Raw genomic sequence first — 15,830 nt, 5'->3', positions numbered from 1 at the left:
CAATCCCTAAAGTGTATCTTATGTGATTTACTCTCAACATGTAATGTCGAGGGATAACATTACCCTCTACAAGAACCTTTAGATTATAATTCAACAAGGGAATTGCTATTCTTACAAAGAAGTCTACAAAGTAGACATACAAAGTTAATCTCCACCCTTCATCTTCATCATTTCTCTCTCTCTCTCTTTCTCTTTTTCCGTTTTTCTTTTGTTTTTTCCTTCACTTTGTAAGCTACTTTGTAAACTTCTTTGTAAGGATAGATTTATCCATTCAACAATTGCGATAGATGTGACATTACCGTTCGTAAGATAAACAGTTGTACCATGTGCATACTTGAAGGGTACCGTTAAAATTTTGAATGTATGAAAAAGAGAAATGTTGGGCCGAAAAGAACTCCAAACATGATGCTTAGAAACTAAGCTAAAATAACTTTAGACCAAACAAAATAGATTCTTAAAGGCAATCAATGTCTATCTCTTTGGCACCACCAATATTCAATTATCACGTTTATAACCTTTTTGTATAATCTAAAGACAATTAATCTGAAAAAATTTGTTCACACACTAAATATTTAAAATAAAATTATTTAATATATGTATGTATTTTCTTTTTCATTGATCTAATCGTTAGTATAATTAATTTATTTTTAGAATAATATATATATCAAAATTTTATTGTGTAAATATATAAAGGATATGATATAAAACTTTGAAGTAAAATAGTAATCGGGAAAGAATTTTTTTTTTTTTTTGTTTAATTCTCAAAGATAAGAAAGGGAAGTATGGAATTATTCTCTTGCACAACCAAACATGCGTCTTCTTTTTTTCTTTCTATTTTATGCTTAATTAGTATTTTATTATAATAATTATTATTTTATTTTACCAGTAAATCCCCCCTTTTTTCTTTCTTTCTTTACAATTTAATGATACCAAACCTTATAATCTTGATGGCCAAAATACTTGTGAGATATATGATATCTCCTAATAAATAGAATCACATGCTTCATTTGATTAACACGTGCAATAATATTTATAGTGAAAATTAAATTATGGGTTTGAAAAGTAATGTATTTGTTTGGTATGTAAAAAGGGTTAGTAGTCATAAACCCTCTTAGGTATTACTAATGATAAAGGTGAATCTTGTTAACAATCTCTAATATATATTTACGCGCACTTCAACTAATCTTAGGAAGAGATTAGTGCAATGATCCATAACCAAGACCCCACACTTAATTGTATGCTTAAATAAGAAATCGAACCTCAGACTATGCACTTATCTCTAATTCACTCTAACCATCTGAACTACCCACAGATGGATACGTAAATTTAGAACATTTAAGGTAAATTTATAAAGTGTTTGTAATTACCTACAACAATTGATTTAAAGACTTCATAAATGATGGTCAATGGTAATTTGGCTATTGAAGAGACAAACATTCTCCTATAAAAGGTAAGAAGATTGGAGAAAATCTGTCCCAATTACCAATAATAACCTCTATTAATTCATTATATATGTAATTTTTTTAAATAACTATTCATAATTTATATACATCTATTATTATTATTATTATTTTTTATATAATAAATGAACTTATGAATTATATGTATCATTGGAACCATGTACTTTGTATATGAATTGATTAATATGTTGTGAATCACATTCTCGTATCATTAAAACCCAATAAAATTTTAACTAAATAGTAAAAAAGCTTTTGCAAATTTTATTTAATTTTTTAACATTTGATTGGGTTTGTTCTTAGACTTACAAAAAATTGCATAAATTAGGCATAGTACAAAGATATTTATGTTAAAAAGGAATTTTTTTTTATATTTTTTATATTATATAATAATAATAATTCTCTAGTTAGGATATCTTGATACAAATTTATTATAACTATGCATAAACATCTTTGGATCTACTATCTAGGTTATAAAATATCATTTTCTGATGTAATGAATCCAATAGTGCATATATATGATTTTGACTAAATTCATATCAGGACGTCTTGAAAAAAAAAAAAAATATATATATATATATATTCTACTTGATACGTAATTAAGTAGTTAGGATGTCTTAACATTAGTTTTTTGGTTTATGCTTATATAATATGGAATTTAAGTTATAAAATATTATTTAGATCTAATGAAATGAATCTATTGATATTTAAATGTGGTGATGACGTCATTAATATGATATCTTGAATACTATATATATAAATTTACTGTTGCAGATGACTTGATATTTTGTGCGGATACATACGACTATATATATAGTGTTTGCTTAATTATGTTGTTTGAACTAAGCTGGCTGTAAAAATACAAAAGCTGAAAGAGAATAATGCTGCCACCAAGCAAGAAGAATATGGCGAATAGTTATAAGCCAATTTGCAGCTTCCATGGAGACTCCACCTCCACCTCCACCTCCAGTCTCGTTCTCACAACTGATCCAAAGCCTCGACTCAGATGGACTCTCGAGCTCCATGAACGATTTGTCGATGCTGTGACTCAGCTTGGAGGACCCGAAAGTACTTCCCATTTAACCACTTTTTCTCTTTTCCCAATTAATTTCTGTGTATTATTTTTTATTCATTTATATGTTTTATATAGATGCAACTCCAAAGAACATCCTTAGAATTATGGGGGTTAAAGGTCTCACTCTTTTCCATCTCAAGAGCCATCTTCAGGTTTTATTTATTTATTTAAATTTCTTCATTTTTTTTCTATATATTAATGTAATTGATATTCTCCTCACTAATTAATTTCAATTTTTATATTTCTGAACTTGTATTATATATAGAAATTCAGGCTTGGGAAGCAATCACAATACAAGGATCATTTCACTGACCAAGCAACAGCTAGGAACACTGAAAGAGGTGATTGTTCTTCATTTCTTGCTACGAACTTTAAATTTTTTAATTAAATTTCAACGGTACGAGAAAATCTATATATTTAATATTATAATTACATATTATTTTCTTTAAAACAGGAGGCTTTCAAAGAAATAATATTTCTGCAGCTACTTCAGCTGGGATAGCAAATTGTACCTTGAGTGAGTAAGTGATTATTTAATTTATAATTAGATAATTATTTCTTATAGAATTTATTAAAATCATTAGATTAAATTTATGTTAATGATATTAAATTATTAATATCTAATTCTTCTTCATAAATTAATGTTTTCTTGCGTTTTATGCACGCTCATAGTAAGATATCATGTATATCTTTATTAAATATTCTGATTCTTTTTTATTTATTAATTAGTTTATTATTATTTTTTTATTAGCAGGAACATACACCCAAGTGAAGTACTTAGAATGCAAATGGAAGAGCGAAGGAGATCAGATCAAGATTTAGAGGTAAATTAATTTAGAAGTTGACACAAAAGAATAATATTTCGTTTAGGATTCTTTCTTGATCTAATTTTTTATCAAAGCTAAGGTTGTTTAATGGTTTATTATAATGGTTTGAGGTCCTCTCTTCCATCGAGCTTTCGGATTTTCTGTTTAAAATTTATTTACTGGGTTAATGTCTCAACCCTTTTCGAGTTTTATTGAATAAGAAAAATCTTTTTACAATTTCATAAATAACAAAAGTTTCTTTGCCGTTACTAAATCGTCGATATCTTATCACGAGTGGTTTAATATTTACTAAATTACTCTCCAACAATTTATTTTAATACCTAAAACTTATGTGTAAGGAGATTGTGTGTATTACTGTAATCTCAGGAGGATCAGCATGAACAGACCCAAGTAGTGATGAGTGGGGCCTGGTGCCCCCACTCAATTTTTTTTCTTTAATTAATTTGGTTTTTTGCTTTGAACCCTTTGTATTTATATTAATATTTCTAGATTTGACTCAACTCATTTATTTTTATTTTTGTTTTATTATAATTATATTATTTTGAACTTGTTCTTCTGAAGTTAATCTCTGGATTCGTCCCTGTTGATTAGCTCAGTTAAAGGTATCTAACTCCTCTTTGTTGTGTTAATAGGTACAACAACACCTTCAAATGAGGATTGATGCGCAGAGAAAATATATGCAAACGATGATGGAGAAAGCTTGCCACACAATTAATTGTGAAGAAAATGTGAGCAGTCAGAGTCAATGGCTTAATCTTGGTATTGATGATCAAGAGCTCCAGGAAATGAATATTAACATTATGAAAGATTTTAGTTTCCTAGAAAACTTTCCATCTCTAGAAGAATTCAACGTTGGTACCACTTCTTCTTTACTTGAAGATGATGCTTTCAAAGGGAATGATCAACAGCTTCAGCTTCAGCTTCAAATGGCGCCCCTCACAGCTGATGGTAACAAAAATATCATAAGATTCATGCCAGGAAATTCTTGAAAATTCAGATTCTTGTGGACTATTACCCATTCTCGTGAGTGCAATTGTAGAGGATAACCTCTTTTTTTTTTTTTTTAAGTAAGAACTCTTAGTTTTATGTTTGTATATGCCTTTGTCTAAGCATTTGATATTACTATGGGAAAACTGATATTCAAGGATGTAGAAACTTAAACAATCTAGAGTAATACGAAATAAAAAACAGTAAACACACACAAGTAAAGAGAAAGAATAATATGTGTAACTTGTCTTGGTTCACCAAATTAACATATTACGTCTAGTAGAATCAATATTATTGAAATACTGTCTCACTTCTCTCTTTACCGTGAATATAATTTGTCTTATGATTCGCTATCGCTCACATACAAGAGAAAAATAAGTTTATATACTAGGTTTAAAATAGTAAAACTTAATATTACAAGGATCCATTTTCTTAAGCCCAAACCCAATTAGGAATTAATTATTTAGAGAAATCCTTTAACGAAACCCCTGAATGTATCTACGTGGCTTGTTTTTGCTGAAGTGATCGACAACTCTAACAGTAACAACATACGTGAACAAAATCTCACGTGCCTAGAAGAATCCTCTAATGACTGCGACGGTATGTTCCAATCTATAGTCATAAATATTTATATAACTTATATGTATTAGATACATCACATACATTACATCCGTTCATTAAGTTCATTTATTGGAACATGGTACAACAAAGATCATACAACAAGACTGACTGCAGGTTTTAAAAGAAGAAGAAATCAAGTGTAATGTAGAATGAAAAAGCACTTAAATTTTAATATGTTAAGGTTTGGGAATTGGGATTAGCCGCACATGACATGTTTCTCAGAAGATTCTCAATCAATTCTCCATATGCAGCAAATGAAGATCCACCCTCCATCACCGCTGATCTGCTCTTTTCATTCTCCTCTTTGACCTTCTTCTCACTTCATTATCACTTTCCATCACACATTTTATAGCGCTTGCTATCTCATCTCCCAACACAACTTCTCCACTGGTGTTCCTATAATCCAATCTCAACTCCACACCCAATCCCAAATCTTTCACCATTAGGAATGCATTAATCTGTTGCACAGCATACATAGGCCATGTCACAATCGGAACACCAAACCACAAACTCTCCAGGATTGAATCCCACCCACAATGTGACACAAATCCCCCTACCGATTTATGAGCCAAGACTGCCTTTTGTGGCGCCCATCCACACACCGTTCCCATCTTCTTTGTTCTCTCCAGGAACCCATTCGGCAAAACTTCCTGGAAATGATCACCTTTATAATCACTAGGCAAACCAATTTTGTCATTCTGCGGTGGCTTCCGTAAAGACCACAAGAACCTGTGCCCACATTTCTCCAGCCCAAGTGCAATTTGTTTCACTTGATCTTCACCAAAGCTCCCCTGGCTTCCGAAGCACAAGAAAACAACTGATGAATAGGCCGATCCTCAAGCCATTTCATGATCCCATCTCTTTCCGAATCATCATCGCCAAAGCGTACTTTTATCACTCTCCCCCTTCATATCAATAAGCGGCCCAACTGTGTAAACAGGAGGCACATCACCATCTTCAAAATCATTCATCAAACACTTAACCGCATCAGCCTCCAGCTCCGAATAAGTGTTGACAATAATCCCTTTGGTCTCCTTGAATCTTCTTCCATGCTTCACAAATGACTCATAACCGCCATATTTGTTGAACAAAAACAAAGGCCAAACCTTACTCGGAACTTGATTAACATAACCAGGAATCACACAAGCAGAATCAAAATCTTCAAACTCTCTCCTAACTTCATCATCTCGGCCTGGAAGGTACAACATGAGAGCGAGACAAGCTGCGTTACAAGTGAAGAACAAATGAGAAGGAACACCGAGTTCTTTTCCCACATCCACCATTGATGAACAAAACATGTCAAACACCATCCCGGCAAGTGGAACTGAATCAGAATTGGAAAGCACATTCTTGATGATAGCTTCTTTGACATAAGGTTTGTAACTCTCTCTGTGATCCGCCACAAGTTTTTCCTTGGAAACTTCAGATTTTTCCAGTGAAGGCGTCTCTACAACAGGAAGATTAATGAACCTTATTCGAGTATCGGAAGCTGGAAGTGACTGAGTGTATTCGGAAGAGCCAGTAAGAGACTTTGGGATGACGAGAACAGTGATTGAGAATCGATCATCTCGATCTAACAGCCGCTTTGCAAACTCAATAGTTGGAACTAGATGGCTTATTCCCGGTGAAGGGATCAACACTAGCTCAGCTTTTTTCATCTTTTTGCTTCAGGTTTTGTGGTAAGACAATGTTGAATCAGAAAGTGTTAGAGGTTACCGTTAATGGCGTTGCTCGCAGTTCAATGCATTCCTTTTGCACAACGATATTCATTATAAAAGTGCCGTCCCTTGCGGCTCCGAAACGGAAGCAGGATTTTAAAATATTGCGGGGAATAGCTTATTTTTGAAACTTGTCCTATTCAAGAAAATATAATTGTTTGAGTAATGCTACACCACTCTTTTACACCATTTTTATTACATCATGATGTGGTATATACCACAACCACTAAATTCTATTATAATATTAAAAAATTTAAATAATTAAAAATATGTGTGGTTGTGACATATGTCACATCATAATGTAATAAAAATGATGTAAAAAAGTGGTGTAAATTTAGGATTACTCTAATTGTTTTATATGATTTTATAGATGTTAAAGTGAAGACTGAAAAACGACATCGCTTTGGTACTTAAGTGAAATGCAGAGTTTTGAGGCCGAATGAGTTGAAAATCCTGACCATCAAAATTGTCCAGATCCAACAGCTGAGGTTTGTTAAAGGGTCAACGGTATAAAAGAGGGGTGAATAGTTCATTCGCGGAGATCTGATTTGGGGTTTTTTCTTCTAATTGTGTTGTCTGTTCTTCGTTAGGTTTTCTGCACTTCTTTGAGAATCATTGTAACTTGGGGTAGATTGATTACTATTAGTGAGTGTTAGTCAATCTGAGAGGATTGTTTACTCTTGTGTCTTAAGGATTCCTGGTGAGTGTCTTTGGGTGTAGTTACGGGTTGATTCTTGTATAAGATCCAATAGGGTGTAATCTGGTTTGAGTCTATACGGTGTGAATCTTGTTCTAATAGTAGTGTCGTGAGCTCTCCATTTCCAGAGCTCAACGTGGATGTAGATTTATCCAATCTGGATAAATCGAACCACGGTAAATCTTGTGAGAATCTTTGTGTTTTGTTGATCTGGTGATTTGTTTGTGTTTATTAGCTGATTATAACAATAGAGTTAATACATCAATCCTTTAGCTATGATATGATAACAAATGTTTTCTATGAGAATTTTAAAATAATTGAAATTTTTTCTATTATTGATGAATTGTTAGTGAATTATTAAAATCTTTTCATGATCAACATGGATGAGTTATAAAAGTTAATTAATCACGTGGAACCAATTCATAAAAATAAATAAATAAATAAAGATAAATGTTACATATTCCTAGATCTATATACACTTGCTTAATTAGTAAATAATGCCACAATGTACCCACTATCAAGCACTGATTCATTAATCTTAATTTGGTGTCTAAAATGCACGTGAAGAAAATTAAATAATACATAATGTATGCCATCTTATTCTTTAAACTTCAAAGTAATTAAATGATAAATTACTTCTTTTAATACAAAAATAAGTGGTTATTACTAAGCTTCTTTCATGGCTTTGTTTCTTATTATGTCATCAATCAAGCCTCTATATGAATTAAATGAAGATCCACCTTCCATAACTGCTAATCTGCTGTTTTCACTCACCTCCTTCACCCTTTTTCTCACCTTTTTCGCACCATGCATTACACATTTTATAGCTTCTGCTATCTCATCTCCTGACACTACTTCTCCACCAGTGCTTTTGTAATCCAATTTCAACTCCAAACCCATCCCCAAATCTTTCACCATTTGGAATGCCTTAAGCTGCTGCTCAGCATACTTAGGCCATGTCACAATTGGAACACCAAACCACAAGCTCTCTAATATTGAGTTCCACCCACCATGTGACACAAATCCTCCTACTGATTTATGAGCCACTACCTCCTTTTGTGGCGCCCACCCACACACCAAACCAATCTCCTTTGTTTTCTCCAAGAACCCATTTGGCAAGATTTCATGGAGGTGATCAATCTTGTAATCACTCGGCTCTTCAAATTTGTCTTCTAATGGTGGCTTCCGTAAAGACCACAAGAACCTCACCCCACTTTGCTCCAATCCAATAGCAATTTCTTTCACTTGCTCTTCTCCAAAGCTCCCCCAGCTTCCAAAGCACAAGAAAACAACTGATGAATCAGGTTGATCATCAAGCCATTTCATGATCTCAGTGCGTCGCGTCACATCTAAAACTAGCTTGTCACTCTGACTCTCGAGATCAATCACCGGTCCAACTATGTAAACTGGTGGCACAGAGTCAGTATCATTCATCAAACACTTAACCGCATGAGATTCCAGCTGCTCAAATGTGTTGACGATAATCCCTTTGGCCTCCTTGAGTCTTCTTCCATGGTTCATAAGTGTAGTGTAGCCTCCATATTTGTTAAACAAAACTGGAGGCAGGCCACTGCTTGGAACTGGATTAACATAACCCGGGATCACCAACTCATCATCAAACTCTTCAAATTCTCTACCATTTCGAGTCGGAAGGTACAGCAAGAGACTAAGATAAGCTGCACCAGAAGAGAAGAACAAATAAGAAGGAACACCAAGTTCATTCCCCACATCTATCATTGACGTGCAAAAGTAATCAACAACTAATCCAGCAAGCGAACGTGAGTCAGAACTGGAAACTACATGTTGACAATAGCTTCTTTGACACAAGCTTTGTAAAAATCTATGAACTCGGTGAAAAACTTTTCTATAGATTGATGAATCTCTTGTGAAGGAGAGAAATCTGAAGGAGGAAGATAGATGAACTTTATTTGAGGGTTGGATTCTGCAAATGAATTAGTGTATGCTGTTGTGAGAGAGGTTTCAGAAGACAAATCAATGAGAAGAATAGTTATGGAGAAACGATCATCTCGATCTAAGAAGCGCTTTCAAGCTCAATATTGGGAATAAGATGGCCTCTGGTGGATAGAGGGATGAACACAAAGCTCAGATTTCTTCATTGTTGCTAGTGATGAGAGAAGATGCAAGTGTTGTCAGGCAATGTGACAACTATACATATTGTATGAAATAATTTTTATATGAAATTAGATATTTAACGAAATAGAGATGGCAGCTATGACAAAAATAACAATAAAAGAGACAATACCATGCCGAGGTACGTACAGTTAAATCAATAGTATTATAATATTTTCTCATCTATCTCGTTTATAAGAAATAAATTATAAGAGAAAAATATAATTATATACTAAGTTTAAAGTGACAAAACCTAATTTTATAAGGATTTCTATTCCTAAGTTCAAACCCAACAAAGAATTAATGATTTAAAGAAATCTTACGGTAGTTATATATGAAAAAAATCCAAATTGCCTACGAGCTTGGGGATACTACCCTCACGATCTCCCGCCTGCTCACTGGATAGCAAGACCCCCGAATGCGTCCATATAACCCATTAATACTAAAATAGTCGACAACTCCAATAATATGCTACTTAAAGATCGATGATGATCATTCACATGGACTGGATGAAACGGGCTGAGAAGTTGTGGATGAAATCAGAAACAAATAAAATAAAATAAATTCCAACATGAAAATCTTACAAGATTAACATAATCAGGGATCACAAACTCTTAGAAATTCGCTACTGGTTTTGTGGTGAGATAATGTTGTGTCAGAAGGTTTTAGAGCTCACCATTAATGGCGTTGCTAGCAGTTCAAGGCATTCTTCTGCAAAATATTATGGTGCATGTTTGGTTTAATATTTTTATTCCTATTCTGGATCCTATTCTCCAAATAGCATTTGATACAATATTCTAAAAATATTATCTTATTTTTTTAATTACATTTTAACCCCATAAGGTTATTAATTTCACTAAATACCCCTTAAAAAAAAGTTTAAAAATTAACAAAAACACCCCCATCAACCCAACTTGTCAGATTCCGGCAACCACCGTTGGTGATAGCCGGAATCTGTACAACGGCCTAACTTTCGACCAGAAATGACCGGAAGTTCACCGCTGTGGCCTTTTCCGGCCAGATCCACCACGGATCTGGCCGGAAAAGGCCAGATCTGGCCGTCAGCGACGGCCAAAGAAATGGCCGTCGTTGACGGTCAACGACGGCCAAATATTGGCCATCGTTGACCGAAAACGACGGCCACATCTTTGGCCGTCGCTGACGGTCAAAGATGGCCCTCGTTTGGCCTTTTCCGGCCGTCGACGGCCATACCAGACCGTAGATCTGGCCTTTTTCGGCCAGATCCACCATGGATCTGGCCGGAAAAGGCCATAACGACCTGTTACGGCACAGATCTGACAAGTTTGTGCCGTAACGAAATTTTTTGGCCAAATTCCGGCGGTGGTGGCCGGAATCTGACACTGCAGGTGGTGGGGGTGTTTTTGTCATTTTATATGTTAGGGTCTTTAGTTAAATTAGTAAACCTAAGGGCTTTTTTACAAATTTTTAAAATTTACCTCGTAATACTCCCATACCAATAAACCAATACTATCCCTAAATCCTATCCAAAATATTAAACCAAACGCACCCAATTATAAAATGGCACCAGCGGCTTGGAAATGGTAGCCGAATTTAGAATAATGCGGGATAGCCTGTTTCGATACTTCTGTCAAATAAGAAAATTATTGTAATGATTGTTTTTTTTTTTTTTTTTTTTTTTGTGATTGGGGTTATCTGGGTCGTTAAACACACTTGAGTATCTTTTAGGGTTCTAAAATTTACTCCATTTTAGTAGTTATCTCTATTAAACTGATTGGGGTTATCCTTATCGGAGATTCCAATGACATTTGAATGCGTCTATATAGCCCATTAATGTTACAATAGTCGACAACTCCAACAAATATGGTATTTAAAGATCACGACCATTCACATGGACTGGATTAAAACGGGCTAAGAAGTTGTGGATGAAATCAGAAACAAATAAAATAAAATAAATTCCAACATGAAAATCTTACAAGATTAACATAATCAGGATCACAAACTCCTAGAAATTCGCTACTGGTTTTGTGGTGAGATAATGTTGTGTCAGAAGGGTTTAGAGCTCACCATTAATGGCGTTGAATTTAATATAGTAAACCCTCTCTACCGATACTCTTACCAATAAATTTTATATAATCATAAAAAATTTTATTTCTAATTTGGGATAGTTATAAATAAGAATAAACTCCACATTGTAATAAATTATAATTTTTCTAATTCTCATCTTAAGAAAAGTTACTTCCACATAAGAATAATTATTTGTATATTACAAAAAAAAAATATATGCTATATGACATTAAAGGTTTATGATAAAATAAAATATTTATCTAAAATTGTTTGGGACAATACTTTATACTTTAGAGTTGTTACCAAATTCTAACTTGCGGATATATAATAACTCGCTAGCATGGACACCTTCTTATTGAAGCCAAAATATTTTTAGCTTCTCAAGCATCTTTAGAGTTTCATGACACAAAACTGTTTGCATTTCCGTACTATCATCCTTAGGATTATTTCCTTTCTCTTCTTGTCTAATTACATCAATGATTTCTTCTTCAGTTAAAGCATATACGATTTGTTGCTCATTTGAATGATCAAGGAAGATATTAATATCAATTCGATTAGTGTAGTGAAGTTGTTGAATTTGATCACTCAATTCTGCAATGACTTTTCTATTCTCTTCATCCACTTCATTTGTAACTTGTAATTCATCGATATCGGAGGTCCTAATTTTGCAATGCTTAAAACAATTGATAATTGTCTGTGACTTTACATCAATTGACCATGCAACAACTGCATTTACAATTCCACCAAGGATATTTATCTTTTTTGGTTCCAATACATGATCTTCTACTTGTTTCAAAAGTTAGCGATTAAAGCGTTGTCGATAATAACCTTTGAAATTTCTAATAATGCCTGCATCACATGGTTGGATTTTGAAAGTGCTAGTTAATGGTGGGAATAGAACAGTTGTGTGATGAAGTGGGGGGAGATTCTCCTTTTTGCCTTGCGCGTACAATTATCCAATATAAATAAGAAATTTCTATCCAAACAACTATCAAACCACTCAAGCCATTCCATAAAAAACAAAGATGTCATCCATTAATTTGAATTCGCTCGATACTTGCAATTGAGACTATCACAGTTAACATTATTAAAGCATCTTAGATTAAGAAACTTATTGATGACCCAAAGCGGAAGTTTGTCAGAGCCATCGCCATTGCAACAAATAACAATTGTAACTCTTTGTTTTGCTTTCGGCCCTCCAACTGCTTTGTTGCAAGAGAGTTATCAGCTTGCATTCGATAAAATAAGCCAGTTTCATCCATATTATAAATGTCCTTCCAAGCCTATTTGTCTAATTCCCTTCTTATTGATGGCAATCTGGCTTCAATTTTCTCCATATTAACTAACCACTTTCCCCAAAACGATGAAAGGAATGAATTCTACTAGGATAAGTAAATAAGAAATTCTAATACTACTACTAAAACAATGAATTGAAATCCTACTAATACTAAAACATGAATTGAAATCCTAATACTATCAAAACATGAATTTTAAAATAGGAAATCAAGTAATATTAAAAGTAAATAGAAAATCCTAATACTACCAAAACATAAATTATAAAATAAGAAACAAGTAATATTAAAAGTAAATAAGAAATCCTAATATTACTAAAACAATTAATTGAAGTCCTAATATATACTATTAAAACATGAATTATAAAATAAGAAATCAAAATAGTTTTTTTTATAACTACACCTCTATTAAGTTATAACCTCCTTATAGTAATAAATTAGTTTGATCCCAACATTATAACTATAGAGAGGTTTTATTGTACTTCTTGATCCAGTTACCTAGAAGTGGTTAATTATTGTAATGTATTACTTTTCCTAAAATCTAAATCAAAACAGAAAAATAAATTATTTGAAGGACAATTTATAGATTCTTGATGGAAGAAATTAGCCGAATTATTATTATTTATTTTTAGTAAAGGGATAGTTACTGAACACCCAAGGTTTGGTCCAATCTCATATATCCGATGTGGTATCGATAATAATGCACAAACGGCACCCCTACCGTGAGGATTTTTCAATTGATAGATCATAGTAAATGACATTAATACCCTCAAAAAAATAATAAAAATAATAAAAATAAATAAATTGATATTAAATAAAAAAATTAAACAATCTATTTTTGTTTATGAATAATTTTTTATCCATTCTAAAAAATAAAGGGGAAATATTATTTAACCCTATTGTAAGGTGTAAGACAAAAGCTAGCCTACAGTGGAAAGGATCTCACAAAATAGTCTAACCCAATTTTCTTAGCGGAGACTGGAAAGAACAAAAACTGTTGCCGTGTTGCGGAAGAAGGGTATATTTCAATTTATTTATTTTCAATTTTTTTATATCTTAATTAAAGTTTAATTTATAACATTTGCCATTTACTATTTTTTTTTTTCCTTTTTACTAATAAAGCTAACTAAACAGTCCTAACAAACAACAGGGGTCTAGAGTTATTACCGATATCATAGGGGATTTATTGGATTTGACCAAATATTGGGGGTTCTTTTTAACTATCCCAATTTCCAAATGAATGAATGAATAAATAAATAAATAAATAAAGACAAAGATTACATTTTCCATATAGATTTATACTTTACATGTGGTTGCTATTGTAGAATAATTAACTCAAGGTAAGACAATAAATTAACAAAGAAAGGAGATAGGGACAGCCTGAGAGAAGTAAGAGATATGGGACTGTTATGATATTTCATGATGATTATCCCAATTTTGTGTACAAAATGGCCTAGTCCTGGAGCAGGAATCAACACTAGCTCTGTAACTTTCTTCATTAACGTTGGCAATCAAATTTCTACTGATTTTGTAAGTGGGTATTGGTCAGCTGGGTTAGGTTTGATTAGCTACAGTAATTGTGATTTAAGTAGAACAAAGATGATTAAATCATTAGATTATGTACTCAAATTAAGGAGGGTGTATTTTATTCAACGTCATACATGATGATTAATCTTGAAACATGTTGAAAAGATTAAAGGCATAAATCTCCTGTGCTTTAATTTTAAAAATAAAAAACATGTATAGGTACATGTTTTAACTCCCAAAATTACAAGTACGTGCTTTTTTCTTGTGTTAGACTTTTATCACACAAAGTTGCAAATGTAATCCCTTATTAGATGTGCAAGAACCGTTTTCAACACATTGATTTTCAACACATTTTCATACTCGCATATCTTTTTATCTCATTTTTGTCAACAAATGAATATGCTAGTTCATATTGTGATAAAATATGAATTAGTATATTCCCTATTTTATACATGGATCACCTTACGAAAAGTTAAATATATCTTTATTTTATCCGGATCAGTTAATCTAACAAGCATTTTTGTTTAAAATATTAGGTTTATCCGCCTTGAATTTAACAACAGTTTATACTATGAATAATTGAAAGGATTTTTTTTTTTTTGTTCTAAAAACCATAATATTCCTCATTTTGATATTGTTCCAGTTTTAAAAAGCTTAGATTCTATGTAACTAGAATTTCTCTCATTTCATATTGTGTCAATTTTGAAAGTCTGAATTTTGTCTCTTAATTGTCTATTGCTCTTTAAGGTTTATTACATTTAAGGGATATATCCCAATACTTTAAACTAACTAATAGACCTTAAATCAAGGGGTTGAATGCAACTAATTTTATTTATATAAACTATCGTTGAGTGGTATGATAATAAAAGAGTAAATGAGGATATAACATAATCTCTCATGTTTGAGTCTCTTTAATAGTAAAAAAACAAGAAGAAGATATAATATAATTTTTTGAGTTTGAGTTTCACGATTACTAATATGAGTGATTATTGAAATTTTTACTCTGTTAGTAATTTTAGGATACCAATAATTAGTTAAATAGGTACAAAATGACCCAACAAAATTTAACTTACATAAATGAGCCAAGACCTCCTTTTGGGGAGCCTAGCTAGATTTGTACCATTTCATTCACCATTTGATACTTAGCCAAATATTTGATTTATCAAATAATATTATATTTACATCATTCTTTTATATATTTTTTATTATATTGATATATTTTACAATCATATAAATTTTTAATTATTTTTAATTTTTAACATTATAATAAAATTTATGTGATTATAATATATGTCATCATATAATGGTGTAGTAAAAATGGTTTAAATTACTCCTTCCCTACCTCTCCTTTATGAGTTATAACACGACAATCTAAATTTGTAAAACTATAGCCACATATCGTTGCAGTATTTAATGAGCTCTAAATTGATTGACATGACGAGGAAAGCTGATT

At 32.3% G+C, this 15,830-nt stretch overlaps 3 protein-coding genes across 4 annotated transcripts; 1 reads left to right on the top strand and 2 right to left on the bottom strand.

The window, feature by feature from the left end:
- Positions 1–2,310: 2,310 nt before the first annotated feature.
- LOC116110349 (myb family transcription factor PHL12-like) lies at positions 2,311–4,513 on the top strand. 2 transcript variants are annotated; one of them, XM_031396578.1, is made up of 6 exons: positions 2,311–2,525; positions 2,608–2,684; positions 2,798–2,873; positions 2,987–3,053; positions 3,287–3,356; positions 3,992–4,513. In XM_031396578.1, exons 1-6 carry the CDS (start codon positions 2,339–2,341, stop codon positions 4,346–4,348), a joined length of 834 nt encoding a protein of 277 aa, XP_031252438.1. In that variant the 5' UTR covers positions 2,311–2,338; the 3' UTR covers positions 4,349–4,513. The 2 variants fall into 2 exon arrangements, with proteins under 2 accessions (XP_031252438.1, XP_031252437.1); XM_031396577.1 differs by having other exon boundaries at positions 3,284–3,356.
- Positions 4,514–5,239: 726 nt separating this feature from the next.
- LOC116110336 (UDP-glycosyltransferase 71K1-like) lies at positions 5,240–6,625 on the bottom strand. The gene is made up of 2 exons (XM_031396563.1): positions 5,857–6,625; positions 5,240–5,784 (listed from the first exon to the last, which is right to left on the bottom strand). The coding sequence occupies exons 1-2, from the start codon at positions 6,623–6,625 to the stop codon at positions 5,240–5,242; spliced, it is 1,314 nt and encodes a 437-aa protein (XP_031252423.1).
- Positions 6,626–8,048: 1,423 nt separating this feature from the next.
- LOC116110335 (UDP-glycosyltransferase 71K1-like) lies at positions 8,049–9,119 on the bottom strand. Its single transcript, XM_031396562.1, has one exon. It carries the CDS (start codon positions 9,117–9,119, stop codon positions 8,049–8,051), a length of 1,071 nt encoding a protein of 356 aa, XP_031252422.1.
- Between the last annotated feature and the right edge of the window lie 6,711 nt (positions 9,120–15,830).

Source organism: Pistacia vera, unplaced genomic scaffold (assembly GCF_008641045.1).
Source record: "Pistacia vera cultivar Batoury unplaced genomic scaffold, PisVer_v2 Contig600, whole genome shotgun sequence".
Lineage (NCBI taxonomy): Eukaryota > Viridiplantae > Streptophyta > Magnoliopsida > Sapindales > Anacardiaceae > Pistacia > Pistacia vera.
Note: the sequence above shows the minus strand (reverse complement) of the source record. Positions and strands in the feature narration are given on the sequence as shown.